This window comes from Thunnus maccoyii, chromosome 19 (assembly GCF_910596095.1).
Source record: "Thunnus maccoyii chromosome 19, fThuMac1.1, whole genome shotgun sequence".
In the NCBI taxonomy this organism is placed as follows: Eukaryota; Metazoa; Chordata; class Actinopteri; order Scombriformes; family Scombridae; genus Thunnus; species Thunnus maccoyii.
Genome location: NC_056551.1, coordinates 20,035,837 through 20,052,501, shown reverse-complemented (window position 1 = coordinate 20,052,501; position 16,665 = coordinate 20,035,837). Strand labels below are relative to the sequence as shown.

At 39.7% G+C, this 16,665-nt stretch overlaps 2 protein-coding genes and 1 long non-coding RNA gene across 7 annotated transcripts in view; 1 reads left to right on the top strand and 2 right to left on the bottom strand.

The window, feature by feature from the left end:
• LOC121886029 (CDK5 regulatory subunit-associated protein 2-like) overlaps positions 1-4,765 on the bottom strand; it is a 34,901-nt gene extending 30,136 nt beyond the window's left edge. For all 5 annotated transcript variants that reach the window (XM_042395913.1, XM_042395914.1, XM_042395916.1 and 2 more), the window contains exons 1-2: positions 4,566-4,765; positions 1,424-1,479 (exon numbers count right to left, since the gene is read on the bottom strand). In XM_042395913.1, coding sequence (XP_042251847.1) covers positions 1,424-1,479; positions 4,566-4,618 — 109 coding nt within the window. In that variant the 5' untranslated portion in view covers positions 4,619-4,765. The remainder of the gene's footprint in view (positions 1-1,423; positions 1,480-4,565) is intronic.
• Positions 4,766-6,921: 2,156 nt separating this feature from the next.
• col27a1a (collagen, type XXVII, alpha 1a) overlaps positions 6,922-16,665 on the bottom strand; it is a 77,116-nt gene continuing 67,372 nt past the window's right edge. Inside the window, exons 36-61 of the mRNA XM_042395632.1 lie at positions 16,605-16,658; positions 16,373-16,480; positions 16,211-16,264; positions 16,018-16,125; positions 15,861-15,914; positions 15,693-15,746; positions 15,187-15,243; positions 15,030-15,083; positions 14,891-14,944; positions 14,710-14,763; positions 14,105-14,158; positions 13,704-13,811; positions 13,069-13,176; positions 12,722-12,829; positions 12,565-12,618; positions 11,306-11,368; positions 11,175-11,228; positions 11,047-11,082; positions 10,893-10,910; positions 10,749-10,784; positions 10,616-10,642; positions 10,426-10,476; positions 10,151-10,319; positions 9,954-10,063; positions 9,612-9,827; positions 6,922-9,488 (exon numbers count right to left, since the gene is read on the bottom strand). Coding sequence (XP_042251566.1) covers positions 9,342-9,488; positions 9,612-9,827; positions 9,954-10,063; positions 10,151-10,319; positions 10,426-10,476; positions 10,616-10,642; positions 10,749-10,784; positions 10,893-10,910; positions 11,047-11,082; positions 11,175-11,228; positions 11,306-11,368; positions 12,565-12,618; positions 12,722-12,829; positions 13,069-13,176; positions 13,704-13,811; positions 14,105-14,158; positions 14,710-14,763; positions 14,891-14,944; positions 15,030-15,083; positions 15,187-15,243; positions 15,693-15,746; positions 15,861-15,914; positions 16,018-16,125; positions 16,211-16,264; positions 16,373-16,480; positions 16,605-16,658 — 2,010 coding nt within the window. The 3' untranslated portion in view covers positions 6,922-9,341. The remainder of the gene's footprint in view (positions 9,489-9,611; positions 9,828-9,953; positions 10,064-10,150; positions 10,320-10,425; positions 10,477-10,615; positions 10,643-10,748; positions 10,785-10,892; positions 10,911-11,046; positions 11,083-11,174; positions 11,229-11,305; positions 11,369-12,564; positions 12,619-12,721; positions 12,830-13,068; positions 13,177-13,703; positions 13,812-14,104; positions 14,159-14,709; positions 14,764-14,890; positions 14,945-15,029; positions 15,084-15,186; positions 15,244-15,692; positions 15,747-15,860; positions 15,915-16,017; positions 16,126-16,210; positions 16,265-16,372; positions 16,481-16,604; positions 16,659-16,665) is intronic.
• On the top strand, positions 12,798-14,971 carry LOC121885852. Its single transcript, XR_006092620.1, has 4 exons — positions 12,798-12,872; positions 13,116-13,194; positions 13,796-13,859; positions 14,893-14,971. It is a non-coding gene; the product is annotated as an uncharacterized LOC121885852 (long non-coding RNA).

The window sequence follows — 16,665 nt, the reverse complement described above, 5'->3', positions numbered from 1 at the left end:
CCGTTTATTTTAGACAGATAAAGAGAAAGAGAAAGCAGTCGTGATTTTCCCCACAGGAGAATCAGAGGTGAGACAGTTTCTGGAGAGCTGCCCTGTTTAGACCAGTTGAAGGCAGCCCACAGCTGATCATGTAACATGCGTCAACAAGACATTTCACAACACTAACTCCTGATACATAGTTCGACAGCTTGACAGGAAGAGCCTTGTCACCCCCCCATACTTGCAGTATCATTTGCTTGTTGATGTACATTTTGTTTCTAAATCAGAGAGGTGTCACATGTGTCCTTAACGCCATCAGTGTACACTAATGTCTCCAATCTAAACATAAATCTACATCTCTACAGATGGTATTCATTACCCTTGATTCATTACTCCCTTAATTCCTGGATCTAGTATCTGCTACTGAGGCCACTACTGAGAAGAAGGTACGAGCAAGCAAAAGTCACAGACGGGTAGCGAGACAGCAACAGGAGACAAAATAATGCCTGCTGCCATGGATGGAAATGAATAAAGCTGCAATTAGTCCATTAATCTTTCAAGAGAAAATAAATGGGCAACCACTGATAATCAATTAATCATTTCAGTCATTTTTCCAAGCAAAAACACCAAATATTTGATGGATCCAGCTTCCAGTGACAAATTGTTGTCTTTCCTTGTCATATATGACAATAAATGAATAAATTGAATATCCTAACAATCAAGGCTCTTAAGTCAGACAAAAACAGCAAACCGAAGACATAACCGTGGCCTCTAAGAACGTGTGAAAGATAATCAGCAGATTAATCAATAATGAAAGAAATAATTAGTTGCTGCCCTAGAAATGAAACCTTAGAGTTTGATCCAACTTCTATGATTAAAGGATCATTCTGGTCATTTTCAATGTGGGCCTATTTTCTAAGACTTGTCAATTATGATCATCTTTTGAAGTTTCATCCCTGGCTTCATCAGGGTATTCTGAAGTAAATATATGGGGGAAGAACTAAAGAGAGAATTTCAGCTTAAATATGTTTTGTTAATTTTTTTATATTAAAAGATTTGTTAATGATAATAATCATACTTTTTATTTAGATCATCCTATCATCGCGCTGACGTTGCCAGCGTGTTGCCTAGGTGCCTCTGTGTATTGTGTATCTGTCCACACAATTGACTTGACAGGAAGTCACAGATGCTGACCTATATCTATAAATCAGTTGTTCTCTGGCGTTCCTGCGTTTGTCTAGTCCTGTGTATATTGTTGGCACAAAACAAGAGCTCGACGGTGAATTAGAAATGGGATTAGCTAATTAACATCACCGAGCTGATCCCTCCCTAAAGCTTTGGAGACGCAACTGTAGGAGGTCACAGCCACGACTCAACAGCAGCATTAATTAATACACACGGGGAACACAACCTGGAGAGAGGACAAAAGAAAGCCTTACTGTACCTGTCATGCTGTCTGTGGAATACTCTCCAGCATCTATGGAGTCTGGCAGTCTGCAGCTGGGGACAAAATTATTTTGTTAGAGATGCAGCCTAGTCACCAATAATATTTGGAAAAGCAATCACTGTTACATTTCCGCCACATTCAACAAAGACAATTTACATTTTTCAGAATCAAAGGAACCAAAGCAAGCTCTGCTCTTTATCCCAGCTTTGCAAAGCCCATCATACACACATACTCTGAATACTATGGTTTTTTTTCGAAAAACACAAATGAGTGGTGTTTATGTATTACTCACGCTGGCCAGTTCCAACTGAGCCCTAAGGACGCTCCATAAATAGCTTAAGAATGACTCTCTGCTTCATTTACATCCACTCTGGCAGAGCCTCTTCTCAGTGTGTGTATGTGAGAGAGAGAGAGAGAGAGAGAGAGAGAGAGAGCGAGAGAGGGAGAGAGACCATGTGCCAGTGGCAGCCTAGCTCTCAAGTTCAGACAGACAGGAGGAGAGAAAAACAGACAACCCAGTGGAAGCACGGAGAAGGCTTTCATTGGTGGACAAGTAGACTACTGTAGCTCCGATCAGCTAAGCATCACACAGTGATGGGACAGTGGCGTCACTCACAGACACAGTACAATGCACCAAACATCAGCCAGCACACATCTGGATCACAATGACATTAAAGCAACCGGGGTTGCACTGCCCCAACACAAGTGCATATACTAATTAATATCACTGCACATTTAATGATGCTGTTCATTAAGCATTCGATCATGTTCCTCCTGACATCTATGCGAGTAATTTCCTTCTTAAAAGCAGATAAACAAAAAGAATTTGGTTCCAAGCTCATATCCTACAACCTTGACCCTTGTGTCTAATAATATAAATGTCCAGCTTTGAATAACTTCCTCCCATAACTCCCCTGGCACTGAAAGCACAGCAACTCTGCTGCTTCTCTGGTATATCGGCAAAGACCTAAGGTTCCAGCATTATTGGTTACTATTTCATGTCAACATATGGTCTTTGTGTATAGAATTTAACAGATTGTGCTTTAGTTTTATCACTCTATAAAGCAACAACATTGCAATTTGGTGTTTGCTCTATTTTGTCCAGTTCCATTCCTTTTCCAGATTTTCCGTGACTCGGGGAACTCTGAATATCTCTTCTAGAAATACATGTTATTTATAGATTCCACAGTGTCATGCTGTAACAATAAACCATAATGACACTGCTCTTCCCCATCATTGTTTTGCTTTGACACTCAGCAAAATAACACTACAAAATTAATCGACATGACACCATAACACAGTGCATTACATTGAAGAAAATAAGATGCAGCGCCTAACGAATCTATTCACACTCCTTGGGCTTTTAAAACAGTGAATGAAAGTGGATATAATGTGACGTTTTTATGTCAAAGTCCAACACTACCTGTGATACAAACAGAAAATGATAAAAGAATAGGACTTGAAGAATACGTGCAGCCTGAGCATAGTAATCCTCCTCAAAACGATGAAGGTCAGTAAAAAATGTGTTGGCAATTATTGCATCACTGAGATTTCACATGCCAAGCAACCCCTTCCTGTGTAAATGGAGAGGAAGCACTTAACAACACGAGCAACGATAATGGTAAAAGCACTAAACATAAACATGTCAAACAGCTTCCTTTCGGCACCATCCAAAATAAATCGCCAAAACAAACAACAAAGTGTTGTTCATACTGTTCATTTCAGTGTTAATGACACAGTTTTGTCTATTCTGCAGTCGTAGTAACCTCTCCAGCCCTCAGTGGAAACAATGTAAGCGCCTGTAAACAGTGACTTCCTCTTTTTTTGCTCACTTTGTACTAGCTGCTAGTAACAAATATAAAAGCAGCTCACGATAATATCACTAAATTAATGAGGAACAAAAATAACTGGAGCAGCTTACGGGATGCAAAGCCAAATTTATGAAACTGAATTAGTACACTGAATCAGGTTTCAGAATTAGAGAATAAGTAATTCACACCACACATATCAGCTAACATCTTGGATTACTGAGGCACGCTTACCACCTGGATGACTGCTTTTACAAAGCACGCAGCTGGGCTAGGTCATTTGTGTATATACAGTAGAAGGGGACTAACCAAGGACACTACAAACTTAAACACAGAGATGCTGTAACTAGCTTTTCAGTGGAGCACAAAGAGCTATAGACAAGCTGTACTCAGCAAATACTATGTAGCAACAGCAATGTAGAGCAGAGCTAAAAATGCACGTTTCACCTACCACAATTACACTCTTCTCTCACGACATGGAGGGTACACAGGAAGAAAACAAATATATATAACATGTTAACTCCACATTTTGGACAAAACATTGCAAGGCAGACGTCGCTCCCGCAGTCTGAACCCCGTTGAAAATGCTGGCTCTGATAATTTCCGCTTTCCTTCACTCTCTGAATGACAGGTCAACAAGCCGACCTACCAATCGCAGTAATATCATGGCAACATCCAATGAGCTGTATATGATTTATAACGGTAATAGCTACTGATAGTCTATGCATGACAGGATTTCCGCACCAATGCTAAGTTACGCTTTTTGTGCAGCAGTATGTGTCGGGTCATTATGGTTTTACTTGGTCTCTGTTTAGGGAGTTAAACTGATCTGGTACTACAACAATATTATTTTTGGTCTAGAAATGTTGCAAATTTAGATAAAAGCACTTGTATTTTCTGATTGACAATGTATTCAGGCTACTGCAAGCACAACAGCAACGTAAACTGTACGGTTACTGTGAATATATATACTAACTTAGCTTATTACTAGCTGACTAACGTTACTGCAGTTTTTCCCGAAGAAATAGAAGACACTGATACTGTACATAGCTATGATGTTAGGTGTTCCTGATCAAATGTCGAATGACCTGACGTTATTACCACCAGAAAAACAAACAAAAGGGTAATTTATTATGAGACTTAACGTTATATAAACTATATGCAACAGCTATATGAAGCTAATAACTTGGTAGTACACCGAACTTAATTAACTGCTGCTGTGTTGCTCCAGTTGATAGTCAGGGCCCACACAGCGGTAACTAGTAACTGCTTTCAGATTACATGCTAGCGTTAGCTCGCTAGCAATCGTTGGTATTTTTTTTTTTTTTTACCTTCCGTTGATGTCAACGGGGAGCGTCATGTCGTCCCCCACGACTGAATCCATAACAGCGGTTGCCTTATGTTGTGTTCTCTCCAGGGTAATATAACATTTTATCGACAAGACGCGGCGTAAACTTCGAAAAGCGGGACGGATTTCAAAATAGTCCAGGCTACCGCCATCATGATATGGTAAACGTCACCAGCGTTGTTTTTTTCCCAACCCGCATTCGGTGAAGACCCGCCCATACTCTATCTCTGATTGGGTCTGACCCTAACCGTCTCGCTCCTCGTGTCTAAATCTATCCAATCTAACCAAAGAAGCAACGAGTATTAACCAATCAGAGGCAGAGTAGGGCGGGTCTTCACAGAATGCGGGTGCGGAAAGAAACAAGGCACGTCACCATTGTGCACGTTGGAAACTGATGCTGCCTTCAGGGATATGTAGGAAATATTTGAATTATGACGTGAAACACCGCATTGGATGAGAGACAGTGGATGAAAAAAACAAACAAATAAACAAAAGAAAAAACTATCATGTAAAGATATGACAACAAAGATTAAGCTATGATCTTTTTAACGACTAATCGTTTTATTCTTTTTACAGCAATGCTTACATGCATTGTAATTGTTTAGTTTATACTCATTAGGAATTTTCGAACAGTTTTAAAGGCAGCATTGAACTGGGACAAAACGATTGGCCAAAACAAACACATTGGGGAGGTTCATAAAGGCTCAAAAATATGGACATTGGGTGAGTAATATGCTCCTTTGGTATCCAGCCATATGGTTATGTTACCGTGTCAATACATTTTTAAGAAAAGGGGACGTGTTTTTATTTAGTGGGACCAAGAAATAACTTCATGACATAAATATCCTTACGGTCAGACAGATAACATACAACACAATAAATAATACAAAAAATTACTTTCAATACATTTATTTTATTCACTTATTTTATTGTATTCGTGTTGTAAAAAATATTATTTACAACAACAACAACAACAATAATAATAATGATAATAATAATACTTTGAACTGCACTAAGTTGTATGAAAGGTGCTATACAAATAAAGGTTGATTGATTGATTGATTGATTGATTGATTGATTGATTGATTGATTGAAAACTGGAAGTATGCAGTCTTGTTGCAAAAATGTGGCATGCATGAGAGAATCATGCCAAATGTATTAAATAAGTAAATAAATAGGGCTTGATTCTGGCCCTTGCATCATTTCCCTGAATGACACAAACTGAAACTGTAACAAAGCTGCCTTGCGAGTGTTTCTCTCTCACATACTCTTTAACGATGTCAATGCTTCAACCTAATTTCTATGCGTGTGGTGAGTGCAATGGTGGGTGTGTTGCAGCATAATTAACGTCTTCTCAAGCGAATGGGTTAATTATAACATTTGGTAGAAATTCAGTCCACAGTAATGACTACAGTCTGGGTGTTTTATCACCAATTTAGCTAAGTTCAGGAAAGGCCTGAAACATCTGTGACTTCCACGTAAACAGTTGGTTCAGCTGCACATAAAATGAATCCAGACAACAATAGCGACATCAAGTGGTGTAATTGTTCATTTCAGCAGGGCTAGGGGAAATCAAAGACAGTTTCATTGCTAGCTACTGTAGTGGAAATTGATAATTCTCTTAAAAATTTATAATGGTAGTGTGATGGTTCACCAGGCCGGTCGTATAATTTGATGTTGCAAAGGTTAACCATGTTACATTCTTCTCTAGATGCTGCAGAGACTGATGCACCATGTAGATTTTTATTTAATTTAATTTATACCATGTTGCAGACGCCTGTCCTTTGTGTTTGTGTTCCACACACACACACACACTGGTGTCTCAGCCCACAGTCAGGAGAAACCGGTGTGTTCAGGCAATTAGGAGAAAAGGGAGTGGCTCCTTTCTCCTATAACTGCCTGAACACATCCTCAACCCCCATGGGGCCTTTGTATCTGATAAAAAATATCAGCTTTGTGCAGTAACATGCCGTTTGCACTTTTTAAAGTCAAATCAAACCCTAAACCATGAAGCTTTTGAGAGTGCAAGAATGGGAAATTATGTCAAAAGTACAACTGTAAATCGTACTTTTACGAACCTGTTAGACTCATTAATATCAAGTTAAGATTCAGAGCTGTTCATCTTTCTTAATCTGTCTTCAAATACTTGTGTAAGTGACAAAAATTCTTTACAATTTAATTTTACATGGCCTTTTTTGCTACTATATTTTAAATGTTCTTTTCCCCACAAACTTACATCACTGATGATGTGTCTAAGTGAACCATTAGGGGTATGTATTGATCATATCAAAAATGTGTATTCTACCCGTCCAAACAGTTGAAAAGTAATAATCAACACACAAATTGAAAGTATTTATTGAACAAATGGACACTGAACAATGAATAAAGAGTAGACAGATAGAGGATGTAGGCACCAGATATGGTCTTGTTCAGAGTTTGATGACTTACTGTATTTGGCTGATATTCCCGAACAGGCTTTAATTATAAAGATAATAGAAAATCTTTGCTCCAAGTCATGTGTAAAATGTGAGGTATTCTTAGCTCGTTTTAATGTCTACAACAGATTTACAAAAAGAAGAAACAATTTTCACATATTTGCATATCTTTTTAAAACACAAGTTATAGTATAGCACAGAGTCCTGGTACAGTACATGGTTGATTATCATAGAGGAAAAAACAACATAAAGCAAAATAACAAAAAATTATAAAAATAAACGATAATTAACATTGCAATAAATTTGTTCTCTGGAGCCCCAAATTTACACATAAAAAAATCTATAAACTCCAAGACCAGTTGGGCAAACTGATATATAAAGATGTCAGAAAGAGTAGTATTGTTTCAACCAACAGAAATTTGCTCAGTCGACAACCACGTTTAAAATTAAAACATTAAATAACATTAAATTAGCAGGAGGGGATCCACTGTATACAGCACGGTTTGCACAATTATACACACTTGTGTCCAGCTACAACAAGGAAACCTTTATTTAATTAAAACTATCTCCACTAGTTGTGTTTCTAAAAAATATTACATACAGCTGTGTGGGGCTTTGTACAAAGAAAAAGAAAACTTTATCCTTAACAAATACTTCAAACCCTGTGATTTATATTTGATACAAAAGGAGAAATGTTTTTAGTTTCTATAGTTATCTCTAAAATAGTTTCCCTCAGAATAAGCACCTCTGTAAATTGCAGCATTGAACAAAAAAGTTTTGAATAAACAACAGATGGATGACTATTAGGGAACTATGTAAAATAGTCTTGGATGGGATTATACCATTATAGTGCATTATGGAAGCTATGGCAATATATTATTTGGACTTTTTTTTATTTATCTAAAGCAAGCATGCACTATAAACATCAGAATATTTTTTTGCAGAGTGGTGTAATTACAGCACTATGATTAGCACCTTATATATTTGCCTTTTGTAGCACCATGCATTAAAGAGAGGATTGGATAGAAGATGGAGGTTTATTTTTGACTCCTGGACCCACTCTCTCCCCTCTCTCTCTCTCTCCTGTGGCTCAGTTCTCCTCTAAGGATTGCCACACCTGTAGTCTGTCTACTATAAGTGGGGTAGAAGAGACTCCTGGTCCCATGTAGTAATGAGTAAATAATAACATTTACCCTCCTATTTTTTTTATCATAAGCAAGGAAATGATAAATCTGATTTCACACTCCACAGTTGCAGAGAAATTAACAAAATACTATGGAGAACTAGAGCTCCATACACCCAGGCCTTTTTTTTTTTTTTTTTTTTTGCTCTGATCTCTAATCTCCACAACCGCAGATATTCTCCCTAATCATGAGTGGCATCCGATCAATCCGTTCAATAACGTACGAGTAATAAGTATCGAGTATTTAATGCGCTGACTCCATGTGTGTCCATGTGAACAGATTGTGTGCATTCATTTGTGAGTTGACTGGGTGCCGCTGGTTTTCCCCTAATTAGGGAAGAAACTGAAAGCCACCGTCCCCCGTTTGGAGCCGCAGTAAAATAAAGATGTGAATTCTGCTCAATTTAAGCAAATGAGCCTGCCTCCAGAAAAATTCACAAGGAAATGAGCACCAAAGGCAAATAAAATGGCACCCCTGAAAAATCCTTCCATATAAGTTTAAAATATCAAATTATCTTCTCATTTTCTATTGCACTTGAAGATTATTTCTTTACATAAGATATACATGTATAAAAGTTAATAATAAGCATACATATATATGTACATTTAACTGATCCCAATTACTTTAATTCTTCTCTTCTGACAGAATTGAATTCCTGGTATTTCCAAAAAAAAAAAAAAGTACACACAGTATACAGACTGTATACAAAAATAAGTTACTGTAATGTCCGCTGATTAACTTGGCCTTGGTCTCCCTTCACCTAGCAATGTTCCAGAGAGATTGTATGGCATAGAGCCTTTTTTTTTTTTTTCCTCCAAGTGGGCGTACATGTGGAGATCCTTCTTGACGAGTTTGAAGAAGCTATTGCCATATTAGTGCAAGAACTCCCCTGCTCCTTCTCAGCTCTTCCTCGTCCCCTGCTTTTGTCCCCCAGCTCCTCGTGTTTCCTCCCTCTGTGTCTGCAGTCCAATGGGAGTTTGGCAGAGTGAAGCAGGGCTGTTCGGGGGGAGGCTTGTTCTCGCTTGGACAGTGTTTGGCCGCAGATTGGAGGAGACTGCTCCGATCTCCACGCCCGCATGAAGGTGTCATCTAGGGGTGATGATCCTTCCTGCTATGCTCAAAAGACTTGCTCTGCAGCCCTCACAGGAAGCATACAGGGCCTACTTCTAGGAGGTAATGTGAGCCGGGAGTAGTCTTTGGGAGGTTGTAGATATCAACCACAGGGAGAAAGGTGGGGTCCAGGGAGTGGAACACAAAATGGGTCTGGTGCCAGCGGCCATCATTTATCTGAAACCCAGACACACAAGACATTTTTTAGTCCAAAAAGACACAATTACACAACATGTATGAAAGTCAAGAATGATGTCAACTGCAAGACACAAAGCCAGATGAACAACATCTTAGTCCTACCCAACAGGAGTCCTCCAAGACTTCTGGCTCGAGCTCTCCTCCCTCAAACACCTCCCCGTTCCAGGCCTTGAATCTCACAGACCCTTGGGCAACCGGCTGATTCTCAGCTGACCTCCAAACCGAGACATTCAGGCAGTGGATGATGATGTGCTGGACTGCCTCTGAGCTCAGCAGGTGCAAGAAGTTCATCTGGACACGACCAACAGTGATTGCTGGCTGCTCAAATAAGCAGAACAGGCACCGGTTAACACCATAGTTATGTGGTCATACGTGTAATATTTACAATGTTATAATCTTGCAGACTTTGCTGACGTCATTTGGATTTTATGGCGTCTTAAATACCTTGGATACAGTTATTGGTTTCAGGCAAGTCTGTCCACCTCCTGTAAAGTTGCAGGAGACTTCTATGGTATCTGACGAGCAGCCCAGGTTGGGGTCAATCCAATAAGTGCCTGAAATACGTTTGGGATCATTAGTCTAATCTAAACATAACATTACTCTTCCTCTTTGTCTCTAATACAACACACACACACACTCACCATCGCTTAACTTCTGTTCACAGCTGTGCAGGTCCCTGCAGATGCGGGCGGGGTTCTCCCGAGTGCCCAGTGGGTTCTTCAGGCTCTGGATCAGGTTACTGAGGTAGTGGAGGGTCTTAAAGATCTCTGCGCCCTGGTCCAGCATCGGCAGGTCCATCACTGGCTTATTCTGCCAATGGAGGACAGAAGAGAGTAGAAGACAAAAAGAAGATGAGACTGTACAGTTTGATTAGAAAACATAACAATACAAAGACATGTTGAAGTCATGCACTTACCTCAGTCCTGAGTGGAGTGTGTGAATCCATAAACAAAACACCATCTTCTTTCTGCAGTGAAATAACAAAACCTTATGTTCTCTTCTTATATTGGTGCCATCGTATCTTTCTGTATAACACATTACTCTATATATGAACTATTTAAAGCCTTATTGGATGTTATGAAATCAGCAAACATAACATTTCTTACAAATGATGGAGGGATACCCGGGCGACCCTAAGAAAAGGAAAAAGAGTTATTTAGACAATGATTAACTCAACTCGAATAATGACATTATGTTTGTTTGACATGTGGTTAAACCTATAAAAGGTGGAAAACTTACTGGAAGTCCAGGGGGTCCACGGGGTCCAGGAGATCCCTAATAAAGAAGAAAAACATACATGCTGGATGTCAATCAAGTGTCCACAGAAAAATACAAAAAGTACTTGTAACAACACACAAAAAAGATAATGCTATGCAAACACACCCTTGGTCCTTGGAATCCCTGTTCAGAGAAAGAGAGAAGACATATTTTCAGCTTGGATATTTAATTTAATCTGATTGTCACACAGTAAACAATGTAAACAAAGTGTAAAACACTGTAATGCATAGACATGGTAAGAGACATCAGGAAGACTTACAGTCTCTCCGCGATTGCCCTTCTCTCCTCTGGGACCCTGTGAAGAGATGTACACAGTCAGTTGGCTGCAGAATAACAGCAGACACAAATCTTGAAGCTTATCTCAGTGTGTATAGACATAGTACGTACTGCGTTTCCATTCGGACCGATAAATCCCTCAGGGCCAACGACTCCTCCTCTGCCCTGATGGAGAGAACCAGTTAGAACAAAAAGAATGACGAGGAGGATTTTAACAGTGTACTATAGATCACTAGCCTTACCATTGCGCCCTGTGGCCCCTTTGGTCCCTGTATGCCTTTTGGCCCAAAGTCTCCTGGAGGCCCCTGAAAACAGCAGTGACAAATATTTCAATATAATACGCTCATCACACACTCTGTACACCTGTTTAAAACCGTAATACTTGATGTCTCAAAGTGTCTCCACACATACAAACTCCTATCTCTAACTATATCTACGTATCATCATGGAACATCTGAGACCACTAACTGCTTCCATATTGAAGAAAATATTTCCAGCTGTTCTAACAAATTTTGGCTTTGGGATCTGTGTAGTGATTTCAGTAGAGTACAATAGATCTTTATTGCTAAACAACCAGATACAGATGGAATGTGTTTTTGGTAAATGATGGAAACTCTGCTTCACACTTAGGTACAGGATGGATGCATGTGTCATGTGTCAAGCTTTTTTTTTTTTTAAAGTGGTGATTGTGGGACTGTTCCAGAGGGGAGCAACACATACAGGTCATAGGGAGGAAGTGAGGAGAAGTTTTGTGGGGTTACTTCAAAGTGTGCTGCTTGTAAATGGGATCTATTAATGGCAGAGAGTCTTTTATTCTGGAAGACTTGAGGACAATAAGCTGCAGCCCTCTCAAAGAGTCAACTGTCAGTTTTCTCACTGAATAAATAGAGATGAGCTGGCATTAGTTTCTTTGATGTAAGTAGGAAAAGTGATACATAGTAAAGTAATAGTAAAACAGACCTTCACACAAAAAAATATGCACACATGTGCATGCATACTTGTAATCATGTCACAATGAGAAGCTCAGTTTAGCGAGGACCAGGTGTTGCAAAGTCCAGACTACTCCTGAATCCCAAAGCTGTAGTAGAAGTTCACTACTTAGAGACTAATCCACTTCCTGAACAGACACCCCAGTTTTAATTACTAAAGGGGAACGGTAAAGCAAACTGTTCAGGAATTAAACAACTGTTGTTCCAAAAAGGGCTTAATCTAAAAAATCTGTCTAAAGATACAACAATGAGATTTCTGTGGCTTGTTTACTGTTTGGTTATCCCACAAAGTGACAGCTAAATAGTTTTTATTGTTGTATGTGTTGGTGCATGCAACTGTTTACACATGTATGAAATCATTCTTATCATCACAATGTGTTTGTGATTATTTGTGATTTACAGGGAGTGGGCCATATTTAAACAGCTTTGTTTGGCTACCTTGTCTGAACTTATTTCGATATTCTCATGGTGAGCACAGGCAGATGTGGTGCTAAATGTGGTACTGAACATACCTTTGGTCCAAAAACTCCCAGAATTCCTGGAAAACCTTGCTCCCCTGTATCACCCTGCACAAGAATTTAGTGAAGACATACAGTACATAATGTAATGAAATCATATCTTTCAATGTTTTATCAGTAAGTTATTGCCTTTATTACATATTCTACTCACAGGTTGTCCTTTAGGTCCTTTGTCTCCCTGTAGCCCTGGCAGTCCCATTCCACCTCTAAAGCCTCTTTTCCCTGGAGGTCCGGTCTGGCCTCGGAGACCCTGCTCACCCTGGATGGATGAATAAATGATCAAATGACTGTGTGAAGATCAGGTACTGTATGTGCAGATAGATCATTCTTTTCTCAGTCATGTGATAATTAAATCTGTTATACCAATATATCCTTTTCATGGCAGCGCATTGGATCTAAAATTATATCTTGCTCAATCACTAGCATGTCATTACAGTTAATCCACTGTTTATGCACTGTTAAAAATGTACAATAAAGCATACTACTTTTCCCTCTTACCTTTGGTCCAATGACCCCTTGATCTCCTGGGAGTCCTGGAACACCAGTTTTACCACGTGAGCCAGATTTGCCAGGAAGACCAGCCTCCCCATCATCACCATGCTCTCCCTAGATACATATTGAGAAGTAAGATGAAGAAGAATCATCCCTCACACAATTTAACAAACATTTTTTCATCCCGCTAGTAGTGGGGCCTTAAAATGGTGATATTGGTCTGCTCATCTGTCCGCTCATCACTGGGGTCCAGCACATGATATCTCAACAACTTCAGAGCAGGTTGCCATGACATTTACTTCATGTATTCATGCTCTCCTGAGGATGAAACCTTTTCATTTTGAGCACACTTTGCTTTGTTCTAGCACAACTCTCAGGTCAAAATGTCAACTTTTGACACAAAATATTTCATTATTTAATAGAGGGCCATAAAATTTGCTGATTACATTTATGGTTCCAAGTGGATAAACCATTTAGAGTTAATTGACCCCATTGACTTTCCTCTGGTGCTACCAACCAAGACAAACCAGGCATTTCTTTTGCACCACTACAGGTAAGTACCTAACCATAGCAAATTCATCAGTTTGTTGTGTGATGTTGTTGAAATAGAATATATAGGATTGGTGGAAAAGTTGTCTTACCGGCATGCCTTTACTGCCATCTTTCCCTGGGACTCCATCCACCCCGGGCACGCCCTCCCGCCCCTCTCGACCCACCACACCTTTGGAACCAGGAAGACCTCCTGCCCCCTGAGGAGAAGAGAGGACTTATAAGGAATGTAGGCTGAGCATGACAGTGTGCGTTACTGTCTTCTTTTTCATCTGTCTTCACTTCAGTATGTTTGCACAATCAGTATTTCTCTGTCTTGGTTAATCTACTGTATTTATGACTTTTGTTTATGCCTCATTTCCAAGTGTTCTAGCCATGAGAACAAACTTTTAAAGGCTTAGTTGGAAGTACACACAACATCTGTCTTTTGTAATGACTATGAATACTGAAAGTCACTGACAAAGTATGGATGTATGGAGAATCCCTGACTTACCTCTAGTCCTCTGGTTCCTTTTTGTCCTGCATGACCCTTTTTGCCTTTTTGACCCTTAAAAGAGAGAAAAAGAATTTTAAAGATGCAATATGTAAGATTATTATGGATTACTACAGTCCCACATCTGTTGGTGATTATTTGTCACTGATAATGTCCTCCAGTAACACTTTACCAGGTGCTGAAATTGATTTTTTCCAGCGTATTATTTATTTTGTTTTAATTGCTTACAGCAGTTTGCAAAAATAAACTTACAAAATGTAATTGCAGGAAATTTCACTTACATGCTACGAAAGGTGGAAATATTACATACAAGTGATCAGCATGGCATTTGTACTGTATTATTACAGTACTTTTAGATTGATTAATGACCTCTTGACTAGATGTTTCTGTTGGATCTTTGCTATATTAGCTAACTTCTTCACTTTGCCAGAGACCTGCTGATGTTGTTGTAACCTTACTGATAAATGTCAATAAAACCCTCCTCATGAAAGGTTGAACAATTGGAAAAATTGAGGGTTTAATATATTATTAATATCACACAGACATACAATCACCCTCTACCACACACAGGAAACACACAAATGTTTTTGTTTTGACATCCTTACTTGATCTCCTTTGGCCCCTTTGGGTCCTTGTTGCCCGCGAGGTCCAGGCTGTCCCTGAAATTGCCAGTTATGTTAATGAAAGCATATAAAGACAACCTGTGTGAGCATGCCTGCTGGTTGTTTATGTAGACCCTAATGACAGAGCTGTGTAAGGAAATAACAAGTCTGTTTTGACACTCACAGGTTGCCCAGGAGCACCAGGTCTGCCTCTCTCTCCATCAAAACCAACTTGACCCTGAGACAGAATAACAGAATATTAACCTAATAAGCCCAAATACTTTATATACTGTGGGTAGAATCATCTTAGTGATGGTACTTACTTTGTACCCTGGGTCTCCTGATTCCCCTCTCTCTCCTCTGTCACCTGGAGGACCCTGATAAATCAAGAAATATTTGAGTAAAATGCAGATGATTTCTGCAACATTATAGCAGACATACAGTGGGAGGAAGGAGAAAAGTAAGTCAGGTGTGACTTACTATGTCACCTGGAGGACCAGGAGGACCCTCTATCTTGCCGTCATCCCCCTGCTCACCCTGCACATGAAGACCAGAAAAGGGAAAATTTAGATATTTTTCATAACATACACATTCCTGATGTTTCAGTATATGGTATCCAGCTTATCCACTAAAATGTTACGTATGTTGGAAAGTTAACTTTGTGTACGCTTTGTAGTCACATGGCTTATTATGATGTGGTACAGTACAAATCTAACAGATAGGTCCTATCCTCTTCTTGCAAGTAAAATAAAGTCCATGATGTATTTACGATGTGGTGTTTTTGATGAAATAAGGTTGATCAGTACAAGCTGCTTACAAATGAAAGACATCGGGGTGTCGTTTTTAGGTGAACTGCAGCCAATAGTAAACAGTATGAAGGTATGGTACTTGTTGTGGTGTTGGGATATGCTGGGAACAGACTGAGGACTTAAGATAAAGAAGAATGACAAGAGACCAGTGTTCCACGTAAAGTGAACGAGGTGTACCTTTTCACCTTTTGGTCCTGGAGACCCCATGGGGCCTTGTGGTCCCTGATGGCCCTGCAAAGACAGAAACTGTGAAGTGACTACACCGAATGTAATTAACCAGAACAGCCTTTTTTTTAATGTATAATGCCCATCCACATCCAGACACTTATAATAATGCAACTGTACCTCATAACCTGCAATGCCAGGTTCCCCCTGTTGACCCATCCGACCAGGAGCTCCCTAAAGAGATAGAAGAGTTCTTCAGTCACACTCTCCATGACATTAGATGGCATTTAAACTTGAATGATTAATATCTACATTGTTCATTACTGATCTACTTTACCACGTGTCCAATGGTTCCTCTGGACCCCTTCTGCCCAACAAAACCTAGTGGTCCTGTCTTCCCCACTGGCCCAGTTTCCCCAAGGTGACCTTGGTGACCTTTGGCACCCTAAACATACACACAGGATAGGTTACAGAACAGCATGAGAATACTTTGGGTTTCTGAGGGATTAAACGGGTGTCACAGATAATACCTTCTGCCCTAGTTTGCCTCTTTCCCCAATTTTGCCAGGTTTCCCTTCTGGACCCTAAAGAGAAAACAAAATGAAGAAAAAACATAAGGTGGGGTTTGAGGGTCAGTAAAAGTCACTGTTCAAAAAATGTGAATGTATGAATTTGCCCAGAAAGCCACTTACTCTGACGCCATTGAGTCCAGGGTTTCCAAGTGGGCCCTCTTTTCCCTTTAGCCCCATTTCACCTTTTTCTCCATTGTCGCCCTCCTGACCCATGTCGCCCTTTTCACCCTGAGCATGTACACATAAAAACATGACTCTATTTAATATTCTGTACCTAAAGCAGCTAAAAAGCAGGTTAAACTTATTAGTCCCATCTATTACTGTGTCAGGACATTTTGGGAAAACACCTCACCTTGGTTCCATCAGGACCAGCCGGACCAGCCTCTCCCTCTAGGCCTGGCTCTCCCTGTATA